Below are 20,896 nucleotides of genomic sequence, written 5' to 3'. Positions count from 1 at the left end.
CTCAGTTGAGACTCCCTCCCCGCTGGCGCCCCTGTGCCCCAGCCAGGCCCGGAGGGGGTGGTCTCCGCGCCCAAGGTGTCACCAGCTGTGTGGCTGCGGGGTCGCGGGGTCGCGGGCGCCCACTTTCTCAACCGAGACTTCCGGGATCCTGGAGGGGCCGGAAGTGGGGCCTCTCTCGCTTCCGGCCCGGCCATTGTTTTCGCTTACGCCGGCCGCGGCGGAGTCTGGTGTTCGGGAGTCGCGGGCGCGGTGCCCCGGTGAGCGGGCCCGGGGCGGGGGGAGAAGTGTTGCTGGGGCCCGGGGCCGCTAGGCTGGAGCTGCGGCCGCCCACAGCCCAGGTCGGCTACGCCAGCCCGACCCACTCTTCGCCCCCGCGGCTGGCGGCGCGGTCCCCGTGACGCTCAGAAGCCGCCAGATGTAGAGCCGCCTCTTTGTCCCAGTTCCCTGACCAGCCGTGCCTGGCACCGAGCCCAGCACCTGCGGGTACAGCGATGAGCAGGGCAGACGTGGCCAGGTGAGCGGCGCCGCAGAAGCCTGGTCGAACGCGAAATGTAGATAGACGTTTTCCCAGCCTTGCGCTGGAAGACAGTACGAAGCGTCAGAAGTGGGTCAGACCCAGTCAGAATTTCAGACGTGAAGTATAGCTTGGAGAGCCAAAAATCCAGATGAGATGAGGGGCTGAGCATTCGGAGCAGTAAGGGAAGTAGGAAAATGGCCTGAACTTTCTATGTATTTCAGAGCAGACTCACAGATTTTTAAGTCTGTCTTTGTCTTTTTAAAGAAATTGAGCCCTGGAGAGAGTAGCTTATCCAAGGTACCAAGATGCATGGTGAATTGGAAGCATAGCACAGATGCCCTAGTTACCACTAAGGTGCTGATTTTCAGGGTTTTACAGTATGTAAACTGGATAAAAGTCGCCCCCACCCCCAACTTCAGTATCATTCGTTCGCTTCCCACATATGTGCCTCTGTATGCCAAGTGCACACACACGTACAAAGATGACTGGGAACCAGCTCTGCCCTTTGAGTCCTCCCATAAAGTGGAGGAGGCAGTCGTCTAAGTCCCAAACACAGTGTGAGAAGTGCTCTAGCAGAGGTTTGAAGAAAAACGTACTGTGGGTTCACTGAGGCAGTAACCACACTTAAGCCTGGAGAGATCAGCAAGGCTTTCTAGGGGAAGTGGGTTGAGTAGAAGAGGGTCTGGCATTTCTTACTCCATTGGGTTCCTTTTCTTTTGTGGCCATCCAGCAGTTTGGAGGGTGTGAGTGTTGAGTTGTGCATAAATTAGTTAAAATACAATGTTACACTGAGAAGTACGGAGAGGGAGGTGACCAGCTCCCCTTCCTGCATGGGGCAATCAGGAATGCCTTCAAGAGAAAAATAAAATTTGTTCTGGGTCTTGACAGGTGAGTAGGTGTTTGTCAAAAGTTTCAGAAGCAGAAAAATCCAGAGAAAGTATGTGTGGCTTCTAGCTGTGTCTTTAGAGCTTTAGTCGCTAACTTTCTTTATTGTGCATCTCTATTACAAAAGAGTAGGGTAGAAGAGTTTTGAGCATGCATTTCCAACATAGGTTTATTTGTGAGTTAAAGGTATGTACTGTTGTACAAATTTCAGTGCACATTATAAAACATCCACTAAATAGTTAAATAACAACTTAGTATTTCTTTATCTGCCTTTTGGATTAGCTTGCATATCTCACATTTGGAGATCATTGCAGTCTTTCTAGCCTGGTGGGTACCTGGGGAAAGTGGTAGGGGGTGTGGCTAGAATAGAGGCCTCAGGCCAGGTTGTGGATGCTAGGCATAGACATTTAGGTTTTATCCTGTAGGTGATGGGAGCCACTGAAACTTTAAGGAAGTTACTTGGAGAGATGCTTAGAGAGACTGCCCTGGTTGTGCTCCTTTTTCTTTTTTCTAGAGCTTTGCTTTTTAACTGTGGAGGGTCTGTCATCTGCCTGGGGCTGAGCACTCTGGGGACTCTGATGTCTCTCTTGATGTTTCTGTAGGTGACGTTCCCATCACCCTACATCCTCAACTCTGACAACAGCTTCTGAGGTCTGAATTACAGATCATCATTTTAATCGGACAAACCACAACTGAAACAAGCTTCTCTTTGGTGTCACGATGGCCGCCCAAGGCAGGGGAACTTCAGGCCTCATCCCCAGGGGTGCTGTTCTCCAGCGGCAGGAGGGGCGCTTGACCGTGAAACAGGAGCCAGAGAGCCAGAGCTGGGGACAGGGCTGCAGTCTCCAAAAGAATCACCCTCCTGTCTGTGAAATTTTCCGGCTGCACTTCAGGCAGTTATGTTATCATGAGATGTCTGGGCCGCAGGAGGCGCTGAGCCGGCTCCGGGAGCTCTGCCGCTGGTGGCTGATGCCGGAGGTGCACACCAAGGAGCAGATCCTGGAGCTGCTTGTCCTGGAGCAGTTCCTGAGCATCCTGCCAGGGGAACTGCGGACCTGGGTGCAGCTGCATCACCCTGAGAGTGGTGAGGAGGCTGTGGCTGTGGTGGAGGATTTCCAGAGACACGTTAGTGGACCAGGAGAGGTGAGCGGCCGAGTCTAGAATGGCATCTGGAACCATTCTATACTGCTTGGGGTAGCCTGAGAATAGACATTCTCCATTCCCTAGGCCCTGAGCTGGTTTGCCTTTGGGATTCCTGAACCAGTGCCATGTATAAAGGGGAAAGAGTTTTGTGCTCCTAGCCTTAAACAAAAATGCAGATCCCAGCCACGCTCTGTGAATTACTTTGTGAAGTGCTGTGTCGTGAACCTAGCTGCAGCCTGGAGCTCCACAGAGTGCTCCTGACAGGCAGAGGATCCGCACACTGGTTAGAATAGGGAAGCATGTCAGGGAGAAGTAGCCCGTAGGGTATGCTGATAACATGGGCCCTCATTTGAGAAGTTCTCATTACTTCCTCGGATTTCTCCAAGTTACTGTGCTGTTTTCCTGCCTTTTAGGTTCCTTATGAGGTGTAACAGTTCTGGGCCTCATCATCATTTTGTTCTTTTCTAGCTTTCCAAACTCAACTGGGATCTTTTTGCATCTTTAATTCTATTTTTGATTTTCCCTACTTTCTGGGGTTCTCTCAAATTTTAAGCCAGGGTAACTCAAAAGGAAAAGTTGGAGAGTTAGCAGTGTCATAACAGTGGGAAATCTGGCTTCTAGGATCACAGAGCTAACTAGTTCAGTGACTATGTGTATTAGTCAGGGTTCAGCCACAGAAGCAAAACCAGTAGGAAATTATATATATATACATACATATATATATTGCTAGAAAGTGACCTGTCATTGGGGGAGTTGACAGGTCAAGTCAGAAATTTGTAAGGTAGGCCGTCAGAAAGTTCGGCCTAGAGGCATCCCTACTGGGCTGCAGAATTTACAGAATGCTTTTATATCTTTTTTAATTTGAGCTCCTAGCAGGCTTACAAGGTATGCAGATAGTAATCATTATCTCCATTTGACAAGCGATGCAAACGTAGAGAAGTTAACTGGCTCATCTAAGGTGACAGAGCTAGTAAGCAGTCCCTTTGTCCATGTGTGTGGGAACCAGGATTTTCCAGCTCCCTAGATTCTAAGCCACTACCTTTTCCCTAATGTCTTGCTGTGGAATGCCATCTTGGAATGAAAATTGGAATGGGGTTTTCATGGCCTGCGAGGAGAGGACACTTATGAGTCCTAGGTAATGAATAGGAACTTTATCAGGATTTAATTGTCAGTGAATTACAAGGTTGTGTTATCACAGTGCAGTTAAGTTCTATCTTCTGCCAGTACCCACAGCTGCTGTATTTAAGAGCTCTAAGTCCCATTTATAAGAACCATCCATGGGAGAGCTGGGGAACCTCAGACTGCAGGGAGCCTCTTGGACCTACCATTCCATTGGAGAGATATACACTAAAGGAGAGAGCCCCCTAACGTCTCAGCAGATGTAACCCAGTAGGGCAAATCCATGTGTTTTGTTGAAGGAGAAGTTATTTTCACCTTATGCTCTGCTATGTACATGCCAGAGTGAATGAGCTTATAAATGTGATTTATTTAAGATAATCAACAAGGACCTACTGTATAGGACAGGGAACTCTGCTCAATATTCTTTAATAACCTATAAGGGAAAAGAATCTGGAAAAGAATGAATATATATGTATGTATAACTGAATTGCTTTGCTGTACCCCTGAAACTAACACAACATTGTAAATCAACTATATTTCAATTTTTAAAAAGTGATTTATTGGGCTTCCCTGGTGGCGCAGTGGTTGAGAGTCCGCCTGCCGATGCAGGGGACACGGGTTCGTGCCCCGGTCCGGGAAGATCCCACATACCGCGGAGCGGCTGGGCCCGTGAGCCATGGCCACTGAACCTGCGCGTCTGGAGCCTGTGCTCCGCAACGGCAGAGGCCACAACAATGAGAGGCCCGCGTACCGCAAAAAAAAAAAAAAAAAAAAAGTGATTTACTTAGATAATGTTTTAGATTTTCTGCTCCAAATGCTGGTACAAGTAGTAACCATGAGATTGTGAGGAACTGATTTGATGACAACAAGCAAGGGTTAGAAAATAAAAGGTCTGTGCTCTGAGATATTCTCGAGGTCTCTAAAGATTTGGTGTTATGTGATCCTATTTGACTTTTCTTTTTAAATTTTTTTTTTTCTGTTTGACTTCTTGTATAAATTTTTGGGGAGAGGTAGTACATATTGAAAACCAAGTTTGCAGATAACTCTTAGCAAAATATTGAGAGGAAGTCAGTCAGCAAATATTAATTGAATACCACCCTTGGACTAAGCATTGTTCTGGGAGCTAGTGACCAAGACAGAGTGCTCACCCTCAAAACGCTTATACTTCATTGCAGAGAAATAGACAATAAAGGTATAAATAAGATAACTTAAAGACTAATGTATGCTCTAGAAAACATAACCAGGTAATTTGAGAGAGTGTGACTATCCTTGCTTTGTCAGTGTGGTCAGGGATGGCTTCTCTGAAGAGGAGACACTTTTGCTGAGAGAAGTTGGAAAAGCTGAGGTTTGTCAGCTGCTGTTCTGGGGTATTGCTCCAGCTGTCGGCCTCAGTAGCATTATTTGTGCACATACAGGTACATACACCTGTCACTTTTTACTTCCTTGGTGCTTCTGATTGATCTATGCTGTAGGCTGAGGCCCTAGGGAGTGTACTGAATTACTTTCCTAACTCCTTTTTCCAGGGGGTTCTTCATAAGCAAATGTGTGTCTGAAGCACTGACACAGAGTGGAAATGGTTATATAATCTGGTCTTGAAGCTCCTACCGAAAGGGTCAACAGAGGGATAGCAAATAGGATTGTAAGCTGTAGATCCTGCTTTGGCATTTTTGCCCCAGTTGGCTTACTGGTGGGGCTAGAAGGACCCTCTGACTCTTCTCTCCCTGGCTTCCTCTCGTGGGGGTGCTTCTTAGAGGTTTTGGGTTCTGTACCTTCAAGGATGCTCTTTTGGACCCAATTTTATTTCCTTGTCTCTAGGTTTCAGCTCCAGCACAGGAACAGGAAATGCATTTGGAGGAGATGACAGCCTTGGGTGCAACAGAGGAATCTCCTCCTACCTCACTCCTCAGTGAGGGTTCGGCACCCGGAGCCCACCTGGAGCCTCCTGGTGACCCTGGGGCACACCACCACCTCCCCAGTGGGCACTCTGGTACTCACTCCACCCGCTTTGGCCTTAAGTCATTCCTCCTTTCTCTCTTTCGGAGTCTCCTTTCCTTCATCTCCCCATCTCCCACCCCATTGGAGTCCCTTATTGCCCTGCCCTGTGTCTTCCTTCCCTAGTGACTTTGTTCCTTTTGCTTATTCTCCGATCATTCGTGTATTTAGCACATTTTTGTCAAGCACGTTTCATGGCAAAGGCACTGTTGAGGACCAGAGAGATATAGTACGCCGGCACTGCTTCCAAAGAGCTTGTTATCTAGTTGGCAGAGAGTCAGTCCTAAGTGCAAGAAGAGGCAGCCTCATAAGGTACATGTGAGTGATATCTGTCCGCAGGCATTTGATGCCATCACGAATGAGCCATGTGGACATTGTAAACGGTGAGCGAGATCATGGAGGGCTGGAGCAAAGACACTCGCTAAGTGGGAGTTCCTTGGACCCCATTGAGGTCGGGTCAGGAAGGACTTATTTGGGAGCCTGGGGTCTGCTTGTGCAGGGCCTTTGGATGGAGACCAGGAAGAATTTGGGGGCAGGGGATTGAAGCGTTAGAAACAGTATTTCAGAAGGATTACTGTGGCACATGAGCACTGTGGGTTGAGTGTGGAGACCAGTGACCAGGAGCCTCACTAGGAGGCTAGTGTAGAACAGATGTGAGGCACTAATTGCGTGAGTGGGTTTGAGTGGAATGGAAAGTGATAGATGTGACACATATTTGAACAAAGAATCCATGGGACAATGGAGAGGAGGGAGAATTAGCGGGTTTTGGCTGATGTTTGGAATCACTGAGAAAACTTGGGAAGTCAGGAAAGGAAGATGGAAACATGCACTTTAGACACTGAATTTCAGGTGTTGTGGGACACCCAAGTGAAATGTCCAATAGGCAACTGGAGGCTTGTGATATGGGTTTCAGAGAGAACTGAGAGCTTAAGAGCAGAGATTGGGAGTCGTGAGATCTCTGAGAGAGGGAAAGGGGAAGCTCTGAGGCCTGAACGCCTGCAGTGTCCGTGATGAGAGGGCAGGTGCAGGAAGAGAAGCCAGGGAATGAGGGGCAGAGAGGTGAGGGGGAGGCCAGGCAGGCTGCTGCTGGGGAAGCCACGGGAGACAGAAGGTTGTCAGAAGTGTAGCTTCCTTCCGAGAGTGGGAGAGAGAGGGCTGGAAGGAACCGCCAGTTCGGTTTGAACAGGGACCTTCTTGCCTTCAGGAAAAGTTCACAGCTCACAAAGGACAATGCCTTTATGGAACAGGGATGAGGGTCCGTGTGTGTGGAGCTACCTGGGTTCTCCTGAATCCACTTGCTGGGATACAGACCTCATTGGAGCCAAGAGCAGGGCTGGTCCCACTCAGAGCTTTCTTTCCTCCCTCAGCTCAGCATGCTTCCCCGGTGCCTGCCCTTCCCCAAGTGGGGAACGTAGGAGACCAAGCAGCGGCAACTGTGCTCCGGATGGTCAGGCCCCAGGTGAGCTTCCTGAGTTCCAAGTCTGTGGCCCAGGAATAGCTAGAGCTCATCTCCGGGCCTCTGGCCCATTCTGAGTCTGCTCCTGTGGCTTCCCCTGGAGCTGGTCCTGTCCTAGATTTGTCCTTTTTTTTTTTTTGGCTGCACCCCACAGCTTGTGGGATCTTATAATAGTTCCCCAACCAGGGATTGAACCCGGGCCCATGACAGTGAAAGCACTGAGTCTTAACCACTGGACCACCAGGGAATTCCCCCTTTTAATCTGTCTTTCCCAGATTCCCTCCCTCCGCCCCCCCCCACCCATTTTACCACCAGGTTCCCCGACCCTGTCCTCTTGGTGCCCCTAATGACTGCTTTCCAGGCTGGGAATGTCCCTGAGCAATAGAAGCTTGTCATTCCAGGAGGCTGCAGAGTTCGAGTTCCTGTCTGTGGACTATACTCAGAAGAAGTGGAAAGGTCCAGCTCTCAGCCAGAAAGCAGCCCTGTACCGGAACATCGTGCCAGAAAATTGCTGCAGCCTGGCTTCATTGGGTAATGACTCTGTTACCCAGTAACTTAGAGTCAGCCTTCTTTACATATTCTTTGCTATATTCTTTTTCTTTTTTTAACTTTTTATTATGAAAATATAAAGAGACAAAGTGGAGAGAATAGTATAATGAACCCCTCTACATCATCATCCACTTTAACCATTATTAACATTCTTTCTACTTTCTTATTAATTGAACTGGGCTGGTTTAGTTAGCGTTTGTAGTTGGAAGGAATAGAAAGCCACTCAGTTGTAAGCAGTGAGCTAAGTTACTTACAATAAGACTAAAGGAATGGAAACCTAGAACAAACTGACCAGCTAGACCAGACTTCGGGAAACAAAGCTTTGTAGGGACTTGGGAGCCTGGGAGCCACAGCAGCAAAAGTGAAAGGATTTTTACACCAGTGTCGTAAGACAGCTGTGCTCTGTGTATCTGTTTTCTCCTCCCTCTGATACCCATTCTCTTCACTCTGAATCTTTTGTCAGAGCTCCTTTTTAGTCATACTTTCTGTTTCCTCACACATTCTGCTTGCTTTGGCTCCCGATGGCTTGCCTTCTCTCCATGCATCATTTCAGCTTGGGCTTCTACTTGTAATTTCCTTCATCTTGTCCTACCTTCAGTTCAGAATTTATGTAGAGAGGAGCTCCAAGGGTGGTTCAGCCATTAAATAACATCTTTGTTTGAGCAGAACTTTGGTCCTTGCTGCACAGAGGCGGATGATTAATCTACAGATAAGCCACACTTGGGTCTAGTGCTTGGCCCTGTTCCAGTCACCTGTTGTCCATCATGGGCTGAGCTGGGTTGTTTGGCACAAAGCATGGTTGCCTCAGCTTCTCCTTCAGAAAGACTGGGGCAGGGCTGCTTCCTGGAAGGAGCTGTTGTCACGGCAGGTTCTGGGCTTGACCGGTCTAGGACAGTAGCCTACTCTGGGGAGGGTGGGCTTAGAAGTGAGAGATTCAGACATCTACCACTTGAACACACTCAATTAGCATGAAGGTTTATAGCCCTGATGTAGATGTCATTGAAAGGAACCAACATTTTTAGGTTAAGCTATAACCATAATTGCTCTGCCTTCTCCCAGTTTTTGTACTGAAAAATCCTAGAATTTAAAAGCAAATATTCAACTGCTCACTTTCCTTATGATTCCTGATTATCAAGATACCAAAAACATGTTTGATTTATATTTCAAGTTATTGATGCCATTCTTAGTTTTTTGGGGTTTTTTTTTGATGTGGACCATTTTTGAAGTCTTTATTGAATTTATTACAGTATTGCTTTTGTTTTATGATTTGGTTTTTTGTCCTAGAGGCATGTGGGATCTTAGCTCCCCAACCAGGGATCAAACACGCACCCCCTGCATTGGAAGGCGAAGTCTTAAGCACTGGACTGCCAGGGAAGTCCCCCATTAGTTTTATTTATTTATTTATTTATTTATTTATTTATTTATTTATTTATTTATTTTTGTCTGTGTTGGGTCTTAGTTGCTGCGAGTGGGCTTTCTCTAGTTGCAGCTTGTGGGGGCTACTCTTTGTTGTGGTGCACGGGCTTCTCATTGTGATGACTTCACTTGTTACGGAGCACGGGATCTAGGTGCACGGGCTTCAGTAGTTGTGGCACGTGGGCTTCAGTAGTTGTGGTGCACGGACTTAACTGCTCCATGGCATGTGGGATCTTCCCGGACCAGGGCTCAAACCCATGTCCCCTGCATTGTCAGGCGGATTCTTAACCACTGCGCCACCAGGGAAGCCCCATTCCTAGTTTTTATAGGAGTGCAGTATTGTACTTACCAGTCAGTGCTCCAGGGACTATGGGGTGCCCAATTTTATAGCTTTGCTTTCCCCTTCAATACTTTTCCCCAGTATTTCTCTACCCATGGGTTCTCCAAATCTTGTCACTGTCCTGTTACACCAGAATCACTCCTTTTTATACACTTTTTCCTAATCATATCCTCATAATATAAATTTCCCTTCTACTCTCAGGTTTGCCCACATTGTTTCTCATATTTGATTTGAGGTATTTGCCACCACTTTCTCTCCCCAACATCTTTGCTGAGAAGTGTGGAACCATACAATGTCATGGTTGGAAAGGACCTTAGGGTTCATCATTTTACTAAGGAGACGTCGCATCTAAGTGACTTCTGGAAGATCACACCATGCTTTACAGTCTGGTCTCTTGCCTTTCAACTGGCCTGTTCACCTGGCTGTGCTGGCTCAGCATCCCTCTGTCCTGATAGCTCTTCTTCTGCCTTCCTCCACTGACCAGCTTCCCCTCATTGTTTTTCTGTCCATGAAGAGAAATTTGAGCTGTTTTCTCATTTTCTCTCCTGTTCTCAATGTGTCTCCTCATTCCTTACCCATAATATGAATTTTTTTTTAGGTACATAGGCTCCTGATAGTTCATTTCCTCAGTAGGGTAAGAGTGAGTAACAGTTGTTTTCTTCTTTCTTTTGGCAGCAGGTGAGAACAGGATGGAGAGTTCAGAGTTGCCTCCAAAGCAGGAAATTTCTGAAGAAACGAAGTCATCTGATAGGACCTCAGGAGTACTCTATGGAGTGATTCCAGGAGGACCAGAAGCTGGAGATGCCTGTGAAGAGGCTTTAGAGAAGCTAGAAGTTCAACCCTCAGGCAAACAAGGGAGCAGACTGAAGAGTGATTTCTTGGAAATAACACAGGAGGTTAAAAATAAATGCACAAAAGATGAATGTGATGTATATAAGGAACTTGAGGAACATCCAGATCTGTCCTCAAGTCCTGCAGAACATCAGGAAATTCTGAAGGGACAGAAATTCTATCACTGTGATGAATGTGGCAAAGCTTTTAATCGGAGTTCTCACCTCATTGGGCATCAGAGAATCCACACTGGAGAGAAACCCTATGAGTGCAATGAGTGTGGCAAGACCTTCAGGCAGACCTCTCAGCTCATAGTCCATCTCAGAATCCACACAGGGGAAAAGCCGTATGAATGCAGTGATTGTGGAAAGACCTATCGCCACAGCTCCCATCTCATTCAACACCAGAGACTCCATAATGGGGAGAAATCATATAAATGTAACGAATGTGCAAAAGCTTTCACTCAGAGTTCTCAACTCATTGACCACCAGAGAACCCATACTGGGGAGAAACCCTATGAATGCAATGAGTGTGGGGAGGCCTTCATTCGGAGTAAAAGCCTTGTCCACCATCAGGTACTTCACAGTGGTGAGAAACCTTACAAGTGTAATGAGTGTGGGAAAGCTTTCTGTTCTAACAGAAATCTTATTGACCATCAGAGAATCCACACTGGGGAGAAGCCTTATGAGTGTAATGAATGTGGCAAGGCCTTTAGTCGAAGTAAATGTCTTATTCGACATCAGAGCCTCCACACTGGGGAAAAACCATTCAAATGCAGTGAGTGTGGGAAAGCCTTCAATCAGAACTCTCAACTTGTTGACCATGAGCGAATTCATACTGGAGAAAAACCTTTTGAATGTAATGAGTGTGGTAAGGCATTCAGTCTGAGTAAATGTCTCATTCGACATCAGAGACTTCACACGGGTGAAAAGCCCTATAAATGCAAAGAGTGTGGAAAATCCTTCAATCAAAACTCACATCTTATTATACACCAGAGAATTCACACTGGTGAGAAACCTTATGAATGTAATGAATGTGGGAAGGTCTTCAGTTATAGCTCCAGTCTTATGGTACATCAGAGAACTCATACTGGGGAGAAACCCTATAAGTGCAAAGATTGTGAGAAGGCTTTTAGTGACAGCTCACAGCTCATTGTGCATCAGAGAGTTCACACTGGAGAGAAACCCTATGAATGTATTGAATGTGGGAAAGCCTTCAGTCAGCGTTCTACTTTCAATCACCACCAGCGAACTCACACTGGAGAAAAGCAGTCAGGTCTGGCTCGGTCTGTTTTTTAAGACGTGATTCTCTAAGACAGCAAGGAACTCTGAGTTAAGGTTTCTATAGAAGAAGTATGCTCACTCTGGTCTCCTCTTGGAACCACTAATCAAAGTGGATCATTCCTTAAACGTTCTCTGGTGGTCAGGAAGGTGGGAGAGTGGGAGTAACAGTATGGTCCTTCCCCACTAAGGACTACACATTTCATGTGCTTGTAGATTTCTTTCCTTCTTTCTTTTATTTCATCTGTTTAAAAATCTATCTCATTTCTTACTTAGGTGTCCCAAAATCAGAACGTGTACTTCTCAAGGACAGAGGTATTTCCTTATTGTGTTCCACTTCCTCCGTTTTACCATTTACATAAAGTCATTCTCCAAGGTACTAATTCATTCTTTCTTTCTCTTGGCTCTGGCCCTCCTTATTCTACTTTTTGAACTTCTAATATAGTCCCTCATCACTTATGTTCCCTGTCTAGAAAATCTTTTTTCTTTTCTTTTGCTAATATGTGTCCCTCAGAACCTGCCAGATCCAACTCATCTCTGAAAGACTTTCTTCTTCAAATACGTCTTCATTCATCTTAAACTGCTATTCGTTGGACCTCAGTGCTTTGACTTAGCTGGTGCTATGTGTACAACTGTTGTTAAATTGTGTTGTAAATTATTCTGTATTTAATGCATATGTGTTCATACCAACTTATAGGCTTTTTGAGGTTGGGTATAGTATCTATTTCTTTTAGTATATAGATAATAATTTTCATATGGTAGTTGTTTAATAAATACCTTTTGAAAACTCAGCTCTGTAATTGAATCATCCTTAAATTGGACACAATCTCCCCTCCCCCCATCCCCACCAGACTAGAAGCTTCTAAAGATAGAAGTGACATCTCTTCATAGGATATCTCATATAAAGCCCTCATTGATATCTTTTACGTGTACCCCTGGAAGTTTCACTATTGTTACTTCATTGTTGGTTTCTCATAAATATTCTATTGGGTTTAGGAAGTTTCCTTCTTTTCCTATTTTTTTCTTTGTTTGTTTTGGCCATTCTGCACAGCATGCAGCATCTTAGTTCCCTGACCAACGATCAAACTCACATCCCCTGCATCTGAAGTTCGGAGTCTAAACCACTGGACCACCAGGGAAGTCCCTATTCCTATTTTTAGAAGCAGCAATATAATACAGTAGTTAAGAGAATAGATTTTTGTGCCTGGTACTTGAGGTTCAAATCCTGACTCCTTACTTTCTTACATGTGTGATCCTGAGTAAGTCATTTAGTTTCCTTGTGTCTAGCTCTTCCATATATAAAATGGAGCTACCTCAGGGCTGTGAGGGTTAAATTAGTTCATAAGTGTAAGGCACTTAAAACAGTGCTTGGCACATACTATACCCTATAATTATTATTATTGTTTTGTACTTTGAGTTTTTGTTATGGTTTTTAAGTTCTACCATTTTTTTAAAAAAAATCTGTAATTTCATGGATAATGTCCTTTATTTTTGTAATTTTAGGGGGAGCAAGTTTCTAGATAATTGAAATTTCCTTGCATTCCTGGAATAGAATCCATTTGTTAATGTTTTAAGTACAGAACCAAGTTGAATTTACTAATAAGGTTTTGCCTGCCTTGCAAAGTGTATTTGTTTTTCTTTAATTACTCTGGAAGAGCTTGAATGATGTGGGAATTATTCTTTGAACAGTAAAAATAACTGGGCTTGATCCATTTTGGGGGATGAGGGAATTGAGAGGGAAAAGTCTTTTTTTTTTTTGTCCTGCCCCACCCCAAGAAGCATAAATCTTTAGCAACATTTTGATTTCTTCAATTACTGCCCTCTTTAAGTTTCTACCTCTTTGTAACTTTTGGTGAGCTCTATCTGGAAATCATCCTTTCTACTGGACTGTCAGAGAGTGGCATAAAGCTGCACCTAGTATTCTGTAAAGTTCTTTTTTTTTTTTTTTTTTTTTTTGGCAGTGCGCAGGCCTCTCACTGTTGTAGCCTCTCCCGTTGCAGAGCACAGGCTCCGGACGCGCAGGCTCAGTGGCCATGGCTCACAGGCCCGGCTGCTCCATGGCACGTGGGATCTTCCTGGATCAGGGCACAAACCTGTGTCCCCTGCATCGGCAGGTGGACTCTCAACCACTGCGCCACCAGGGAAGCCCTGTAAAGTTCTTTTATTCTCTTTTGTATATGTAGTTAGGGCTGTGTTTCATCCACAGTTTTTTTTATATAGATTTTATTTAGTTATTTATTTTTTAGGCTGCACTGGGTCTTCCTTGCTGTGCGCGGGCTTTCTCTAGTTGCGGCAAGCAGAGGCCACTCCTTGCTGCAGTGCACAGGACTTTCACTGCAGTGGCTTCTCTTGTTGCGGAGCATGGGCTGTAGGCCTGCAGGCTTCAGTAGTTGTGGCTCGCGGGCTCTAGAGTGCAGGCTCAGTAGTGGTGGCGCATGGGCTTAGTTGCTCAGCAGCATGTGGGATCTTCCCAGACCAGGGCTCGAACCTGTGTCCCCTGCACCGGCAGGCGGACTCTCAACTACTGCACCACCAGGGAAGCCCCATCCGTAATGTTTTACATTTTGGTTTCCTTTCAGTTTTCCTTTCATGATTGCCAAGTTTGTGGGGATTTTTTAAGGTTTTTTTTTTTTTGATGTGGACCATTTTTAAAGTCTTTATTGAATCTGTTACAATATTGCTTCAGTTTTATGATTTTTGCTTTTTGGCTGAGAGGCATGTGGGATCTTAGCTCCCCAACCAGGGATTGAACCCGCACCCCCTGCATTAGAAGACGAAGTCTTAAGCACTGGACCACCAGAGAGGTCCCTTGAATATATTTTTTTCTTATGTCCTTTCACTGCCTCAAGTTGCAGAGACTTTTTATTAGCCTCATATTTCACTTGTCTTTTTCTTCACTAATCAACAATATTTGCCCCAAGATAGGGAAAGTGGGTTTTCCTTGAATTGCTTTATATTCTATTTGCGTGCTGTTAAAATTGTCTGTTTAGACTTGGAGCTAGAAGGTGAGTTATAAATTTATATTACTAATATGCTGTGCAGCAGTAAAGAAGTAAAAGAGCAGCTCGACATTTTGCTAATCTGGTTGCAAATCTTCCGCCCAGAGCCCTCTTTTCTTTTTTGCTCAGCCTTCACACTATGGGTACAGTGGAGGCTCCTTCCATGTGCTCTACCTGTTGCGAATAGCTTTGTTTTAAAAGAACTGAATGTGGAAAAACCTTCAGTCACAACTCAGACTTTATTTTACCTCGGCAACTCCAAACTGAGAAAATAAACTATTCCTGAGATAAGTGTGAGAAAACATTCAGTTGTGTGAAACATCCACCAGAGACTTTCTGCTTACAAGGAAGTCTACTTATTCGTGTGTGGGAAAGCCTTGGTTATAGTTTATTTCTTGTTTGGCATAACAAAACCCACCTGGGTTATAATCTGTTTTGGATTTTAGAGGGCAAGAAATCATCCAGAGCTTCTATTATTTTGTACACATTTTTGAAAAATATTGTTCCTGGAATAAGTGTAGAAAAGCTTTTAGTTATAGCACATGGCTTCTGCTCCATTCATGAGTCCACAATGCAAGTAAAGAATTACAGTAAGCAGTGTGATAGAGCTCCCAATTTGTTTTTAAAAATCAAAGTTTGGAACTTCCCTGGTGCTCCAGTCGTTAGGACTCCATGCTTCCATTGCAGGGGGCACGGGTTCGATCCCTGATCCAGGAACTAAGATCCTGTATGATGCGCGGCACAGCCAAAAAATTAAAAAAAAAAAACAGACAAAATTTATACCCAGGAGATAGTTCAGGTGACCAAATATGGTGGTAAACGTGTTAGGAGCTGGACACTTACCCTCTTACCTCTTAAACACAAAGAAAATATTCCACAGCTATATTCTGCATCTCAAACCCTGGTAATTCATCTAAGACCAGTAGGAAAGGTCCAGAGATTTTGGGTGCTGACAAGTTGACGAGTACTGTCCCATGCTGGAAGACATTTCTGTGAAGTTGTCGACCTCTTGGAGTGTTACAAAGGATACTCTAGGTGTTAGGGACAAATTGTGAATACCCACAGGGTGGCTTTTGCTCTATAGAAAATTAAAAACAAACCCCCTATCCCCCCTAACATTAGGATGTGTTCTAGCCTGATGGGGCCTTATAAAACTCTTGCCCAAGGGGGATAATGGGAAGGTGTTATGATGTCAGCTGGCTCCAAGTACCTTGTTGTACAGGTATTTGACCCAGGATAGGACATTATAGACTGATTCCTTAGTGAACCACAACAGTCCTCCCACTAATATATGCACAGGACCAACGGCCTGTACTTTGCCCAGGTGGATGCCCTGTAGGATGAGTGCGCTTTCCCTTTCAAGACCTGTGAATACCCTGCGTGAAAACACAGTTTGAGAGATATATTCCGTGTTCCACCCCCTTTTCTGATCTGTGACTCTTGGTTAGGAATTTGCAGCTGACTGAAAACATAATGTTTTTCCACCCTAGGTGGCGCAGTCCAATGACTTAAACTTTTCTAGAAATGTATGTACAGTTGGCATTTTATGATATCTAACAGGCTTCTCCCCCAAGTCCCTTCCAGTTGCAATGTCTTGTGTATGGATGATGCATTTACAAGATATTAAGTTTCCCAAGCTGGTGCCATATGGATTGTGGATGGAAAGGGACAGGGCCAACAGTCACCCAAGATTTGAGTACAATTAGATGAAAGGACAGAGTAATCACAGGACAATATATATTCCTCTAAGATTAAATGAGGAGTGGTAACAACGGCTGCATGTTCAGGGTCACGGGGTGCATAGGTACATGCTCATCCACCAGGTTGTATACATTATACTTTGGTTTCCATTTGGATGAGATTGAAAAATGCTATATCCCCTCTCTGAGACTGTCTGTGTTGCTCCCCAGGCAAGGAGGGAACAGAATGATGCAATTACACCATACCTGTAGGGACCCTGGCAAGTCAGCATGACCTGATTTCAGAAAAAGGCCACTAGTGAAACCTCTAGTCAGGCTGCCTCAACAATGAGCAAAAATCGATGACACTCAGGCTCTCACTGGGGAGCCGCACTACTGGTGCCCTTAGGATTTGAGGTATGTGCAGCCTACTACAGGGGCCATTTATGAGGAAGGTGGTCATGGCAGCTGTTATGGTGCTAAAATTAAAGCCACTGGCAACTGTATTCTCCAGGCTAAGCTGTGCACTTACCACGCTATCCATTGTCAACATCTGTCCTAATGAGCAGCACTGAAATAACAAGATAGTGAATTATTTAAAAGACTTTCAAAAGAGAACCATTAGAAGAAGTCTAGACAATTCACCTCTTCTCAGGGGCTCCCTGAGGTTTCCATTGAGAGTGGATATGTGGGATATTTGAACTGTATAATCAGGAACAGCTGGGCAATTCCCAAAAAATCTGCAAGAACTAAGGAAGTTGCACATCTGGTTGGGGACCTCTGATTTGCCCAGAGCAATATGCTCGAATAAGAGTCAGGAATATCTTTCATTGGGGCAGAGCTAAAGCTGTGCTCTACCTGCTCTCCCCCAAACAAGAAGCTATAATGTCTTTGCCCGTAATTAATATCAAGGGTAAAGCCATCTTCTGACATGCCACCTGCTCTGCATCTCCAGGTTCTGGAACACCCCTTTTCCTCTTCTTGGGGGAATCATGAGTTGGTTGCTTCTCAAGGAACTATGTTGCTTCTCAAGGAAGTTGGGTGTATTAGTCTGTTTGGGCTGCCATAACGAAGTTCCACAGACTGGGTAGCTTAACCAACAGAAATTTATTTTCTCACAGTTTTGGAGCTGAAAGTTTGAGATCAAGGTGTCAGTGAAGTTGATTTCTTCTGAAACCTCTCTCCTAGGCTTGTATATGGGCATCTTCTCCTTCTGTCTTTACATGGTCTTCCCTCTGTTAGTTTATGTCCTAATTTCCTTTTCTTATACAGTGGTATTGAATTAGGATGTACCCTAATGATCTCATTTACCCTTTATTACCACTTTAAAGGCTCTATCCCTAAATATAGTCACATTATGAGGTCCTGAGATTTAGGACTTCAACATACAAATTTGTGGGGGACACAATGTAGCCCATGGTATCAGTTTAACGGAAGGGCAAGTCTGGATTGACCTGCTAATGTGGGGATTGGCCTTATTCTTAAGTGAACACATTTCCCCCTAGGTTGAACACTGTGGCCGCTGCCTCCTGGGTTGTCTTCCAAATGGCTCCTCAATCTGTATTTTACTCTCTGTTGAAACCTGGACATTTCAGCACTATGGCAGGCACACGAATGGTTCTCTGAGGTGAGTTCCTGACTCTTTTTTTAAACGTTTTTATTGAAATATAATTCACATACCATATACTTCATCCTTGTGAAATGTACAGTTCAATGATTTTTGGTATATTCACATGCATGTGCAACCATCCCCACAGGCAGTTTTAGAACATTTTCATCACCTGAAAAAGAGATTCCCTACCTTTTACCTATCCTTCCCCCTAATTCCCCCCTCTGCCAGGCTTAATGTTTTGTTTTTACTTTTTACTATGGAGAAATTTTAATGTACACAAAATACAAAACAGAAGAAAAAGAAAAAGAAATTAAGGATGGCATGTAATACATAAGTTCTAACACCACCAGTGAAGCAAAGATATAACTTGAATCTAATCAGGCCTCTTTTCCTACCTTCCAATTTACAGGAAATATAGGGGGATATGATGAGAAAATAAGTCGGATTCACTGATTTTTAATTTGTACAATGTGAGACACTATATAAGACAATCGACCTAGACTCTTTGAAAAGTCAGTGAAATGAATAAAGTTGGCCAACTGTTCTAGATTAAGAGAGACTCTTCAGAAACACAACCACCAAATGCAGTGAGTGAATTTTGAATTTTTTTAAAAAGCTGTAGCAGATATTTGGGGATCAATGGAGACACTAAATATGGAATGGATGTAATATTTAATAGTAGGCCCATTTATGATAATATACAATTGTTTAGATTTCTTAAATCTGACAGTTATATTTTGCTTCTGTAAAAGAATGTCCTTATTCTTAGGACATGCATGCTGCAGTGTTTAGGGTTGGAGGCTCATGATCTCTTCAACATATTTTCAAATGGCTAACAATAACAACAAATAAAATGTGTATGTGTGTGTAGAGAGAAAAAGCGAATATGGCAAAATAACAGTTGTTGAATCTACCTAGAGGGTATATGCATGTTTGAAAGTTTCAAAATAAAGTTTGAAAAAGGTAAAAAGGGATTATGGACGGCTTGTTATAACTCAACACCTTTTAGAAGAAATGCAATTTATAGTTTGAGGCAGTGTGGCAGTAGACAAAAGAACACAAGATCTACAGTCAGAAAACCCAGTCCAAGTTTCAAATTGTCCACTACTAGCTGTGCAACCATAAGCAAATCATTTGACATATCCAGGCTTTAGTTTCCTTATCTAAAAATAAGGATAGAATTGGAATTCCCTGGCGGTCCAGTGGTTAGGACTCCACACTCTCACTGCTGAGGGCCCAGGTTCAATCCCTGGTCAAGGAACCACGATTCCACAAGCTGCGTGGCATGGCCAAAAAAACTAAAAGTAAAAATAAATAAAAATAAGGACAGCATTAAGCCATAAAATTACTCTGAGGCTTAAATTATTTAATGCCCATGGAAGCCGTGTGTGTGTGTGTGTGTGTGTGTGTGTGTGTGTGTGTGTATGGCAGTAATGTCCCATTCACTTTTATACTTTTGAAGTATGCTTTGATCTTTTTTAAAGAACATGTATTTATTTATTTGTTTTATTTTTGGCTGCATCAGGTCTTGGTTGCCACACGTGGGATCTTCCTTGTGGCATGTGGGATCCTCTGCAGTGGTGCACGGGCTTCTCTCTAGTTGTGGCCTGCGAGCTCAGCAGTTGTGGTGCACTGGCTTAGGTGCCCCACAGCAAGCGGGATCTTGGCTCCCTGACCAGGGATTGAACCAGAGTCACCTGCATTGGAAGGCAGATTCTTAACCGCTGGACCACCAGGGAAGTCCCTGATTTTTCTTTCTTTCTTTTTGTAAGTGAATTTATTATTTATTTATTTATGGCTGCATTGGGTCTTCGTTGCTGTGCACAGGCTTCCTCTAGTTGCAGCGAGCAGGGACTACTCTTCATTGCAGTATGCAAACTTCTCATTGTGGTGGCTTCTCTTGTTGCAGAGCATGGGCTCTAGGTGCACGGGCTTCAGCAGTTGTCGCATGCACGCTTAGTAATTGTGGCTCACGGGCTCTAGAGCGCAGGCTCAGTAGTTGTGGCACATGGGCTTAGTTGCTCTGCGGCATGTGGTATCTTCCTGGACCAGGGCTCGAACCTGTGTCGCCTGCATTGGCAGACGACATTGGCAGATTCTTAACCAGTGCACCACCAGGAAACTCCCCCCTGATCTTTTTGTAAAGCCAGAGTCATATCCTCAAAGCGACTGTGAATTACCAGAGGGAAGCATTGTGTTATCACCATTTTGACCAATAAAGTAAGACCTGAATAACTGGATATGTATTTCATTTACCCAAAAATGAGTTGTAATTTCTTTGGTTGACAGATGTCATAATAAAGATTGAAACTGATGAATATTTAGGCAATTATGAACCCCACAAATACTCTGATTCTGAACAGTGACATCATTCTGGACTGAATGAATAGGTTTTGTCAGAAAAAATAAATATCCTTGTGGATAAAGGCAACAAGTTGGATAGGGTGGCCTGGAATTTGTATTTTTAACATGTGTCCTCATTATGCTCTCTAAAATTAGAGACCAGCTGGAGCTGGAATATTAATGAAATATTGTTACCCCCTGGGACCAGAGGTGGAGTTAAGAGTTTTAATCAGAATTAATAACTCCTCCCCCAAATAAAAGAATAGGTGAAAAGCAAGACCAAGTTGATCATTACGGTCATAATGTACATGAATATTCTTCTTAAGTGTTTCCTGATGTAGTGGCAATAGTGTTGTGCTCCTGAGTTCTACTTCCAGCATCAACTGGGGGTATGAACTTGTGCAAGTCTTATTATTTCTCTGAATCTCTGTGCCTCAATCTTCTTTGGAAAATGTTGTGCCACCTATAAGAATTGATGGATAAGAATGCTCCTGGTATGCTTTAAGTATTCAATACACATCTATTGATTAATGAGCTTCAAAGCTCATTGCTCAGATGACTTCTTTACCTACAGTCACTCCCTAGATTGTCCCATCCTGCCCTATATAGCAACACCTAAATTTACATCTCTAGTTGTGATTTCTTCACTGAACTCCTGACTCCTATCCCAATTGCCTGTTTGACATTTACTCTTGGATGTCTAATTAGCATCTCTAACTTAACACATCCATAACA

At 44.2% G+C, this 20,896-nt stretch overlaps 1 protein-coding gene across 1 annotated transcript in view; it reads left to right on the top strand.

Moving 5' to 3' along the window:
* Positions 1-235: 235 nt before the first annotated feature.
* The window catches only part of ZKSCAN7 (zinc finger with KRAB and SCAN domains 7), a gene marked incomplete at its 3' end in the record, with an annotated part of 30,263 nt that continues 9,602 nt past the window's right edge, over positions 236-20,896 (top strand). The window contains exons 1-6 of the mRNA XM_082663506.1: positions 236-514; positions 2,005-2,545; positions 5,480-5,651; positions 7,024-7,115; positions 7,514-7,643; positions 10,093-11,537. Coding sequence (XP_082519632.1) covers positions 2,123-2,545; positions 5,480-5,651; positions 7,024-7,115; positions 7,514-7,643; positions 10,093-11,537 — 2,262 coding nt within the window. The 5' untranslated portion in view covers positions 236-514; positions 2,005-2,122. The remainder of the gene's footprint in view (positions 515-2,004; positions 2,546-5,479; positions 5,652-7,023; positions 7,116-7,513; positions 7,644-10,092; positions 11,538-20,896) is intronic.

The sequence above is a fragment of the Grampus griseus genome, assembly GCF_964374135.1.
Source record: "Grampus griseus genome assembly, chromosome: 10".
NCBI classification, from domain to species: Eukaryota; Metazoa; Chordata; class Mammalia; order Artiodactyla; family Delphinidae; genus Grampus; species Grampus griseus.
Note: the sequence above shows the minus strand (reverse complement) of the source record. Positions and strands in the feature narration are given on the sequence as shown.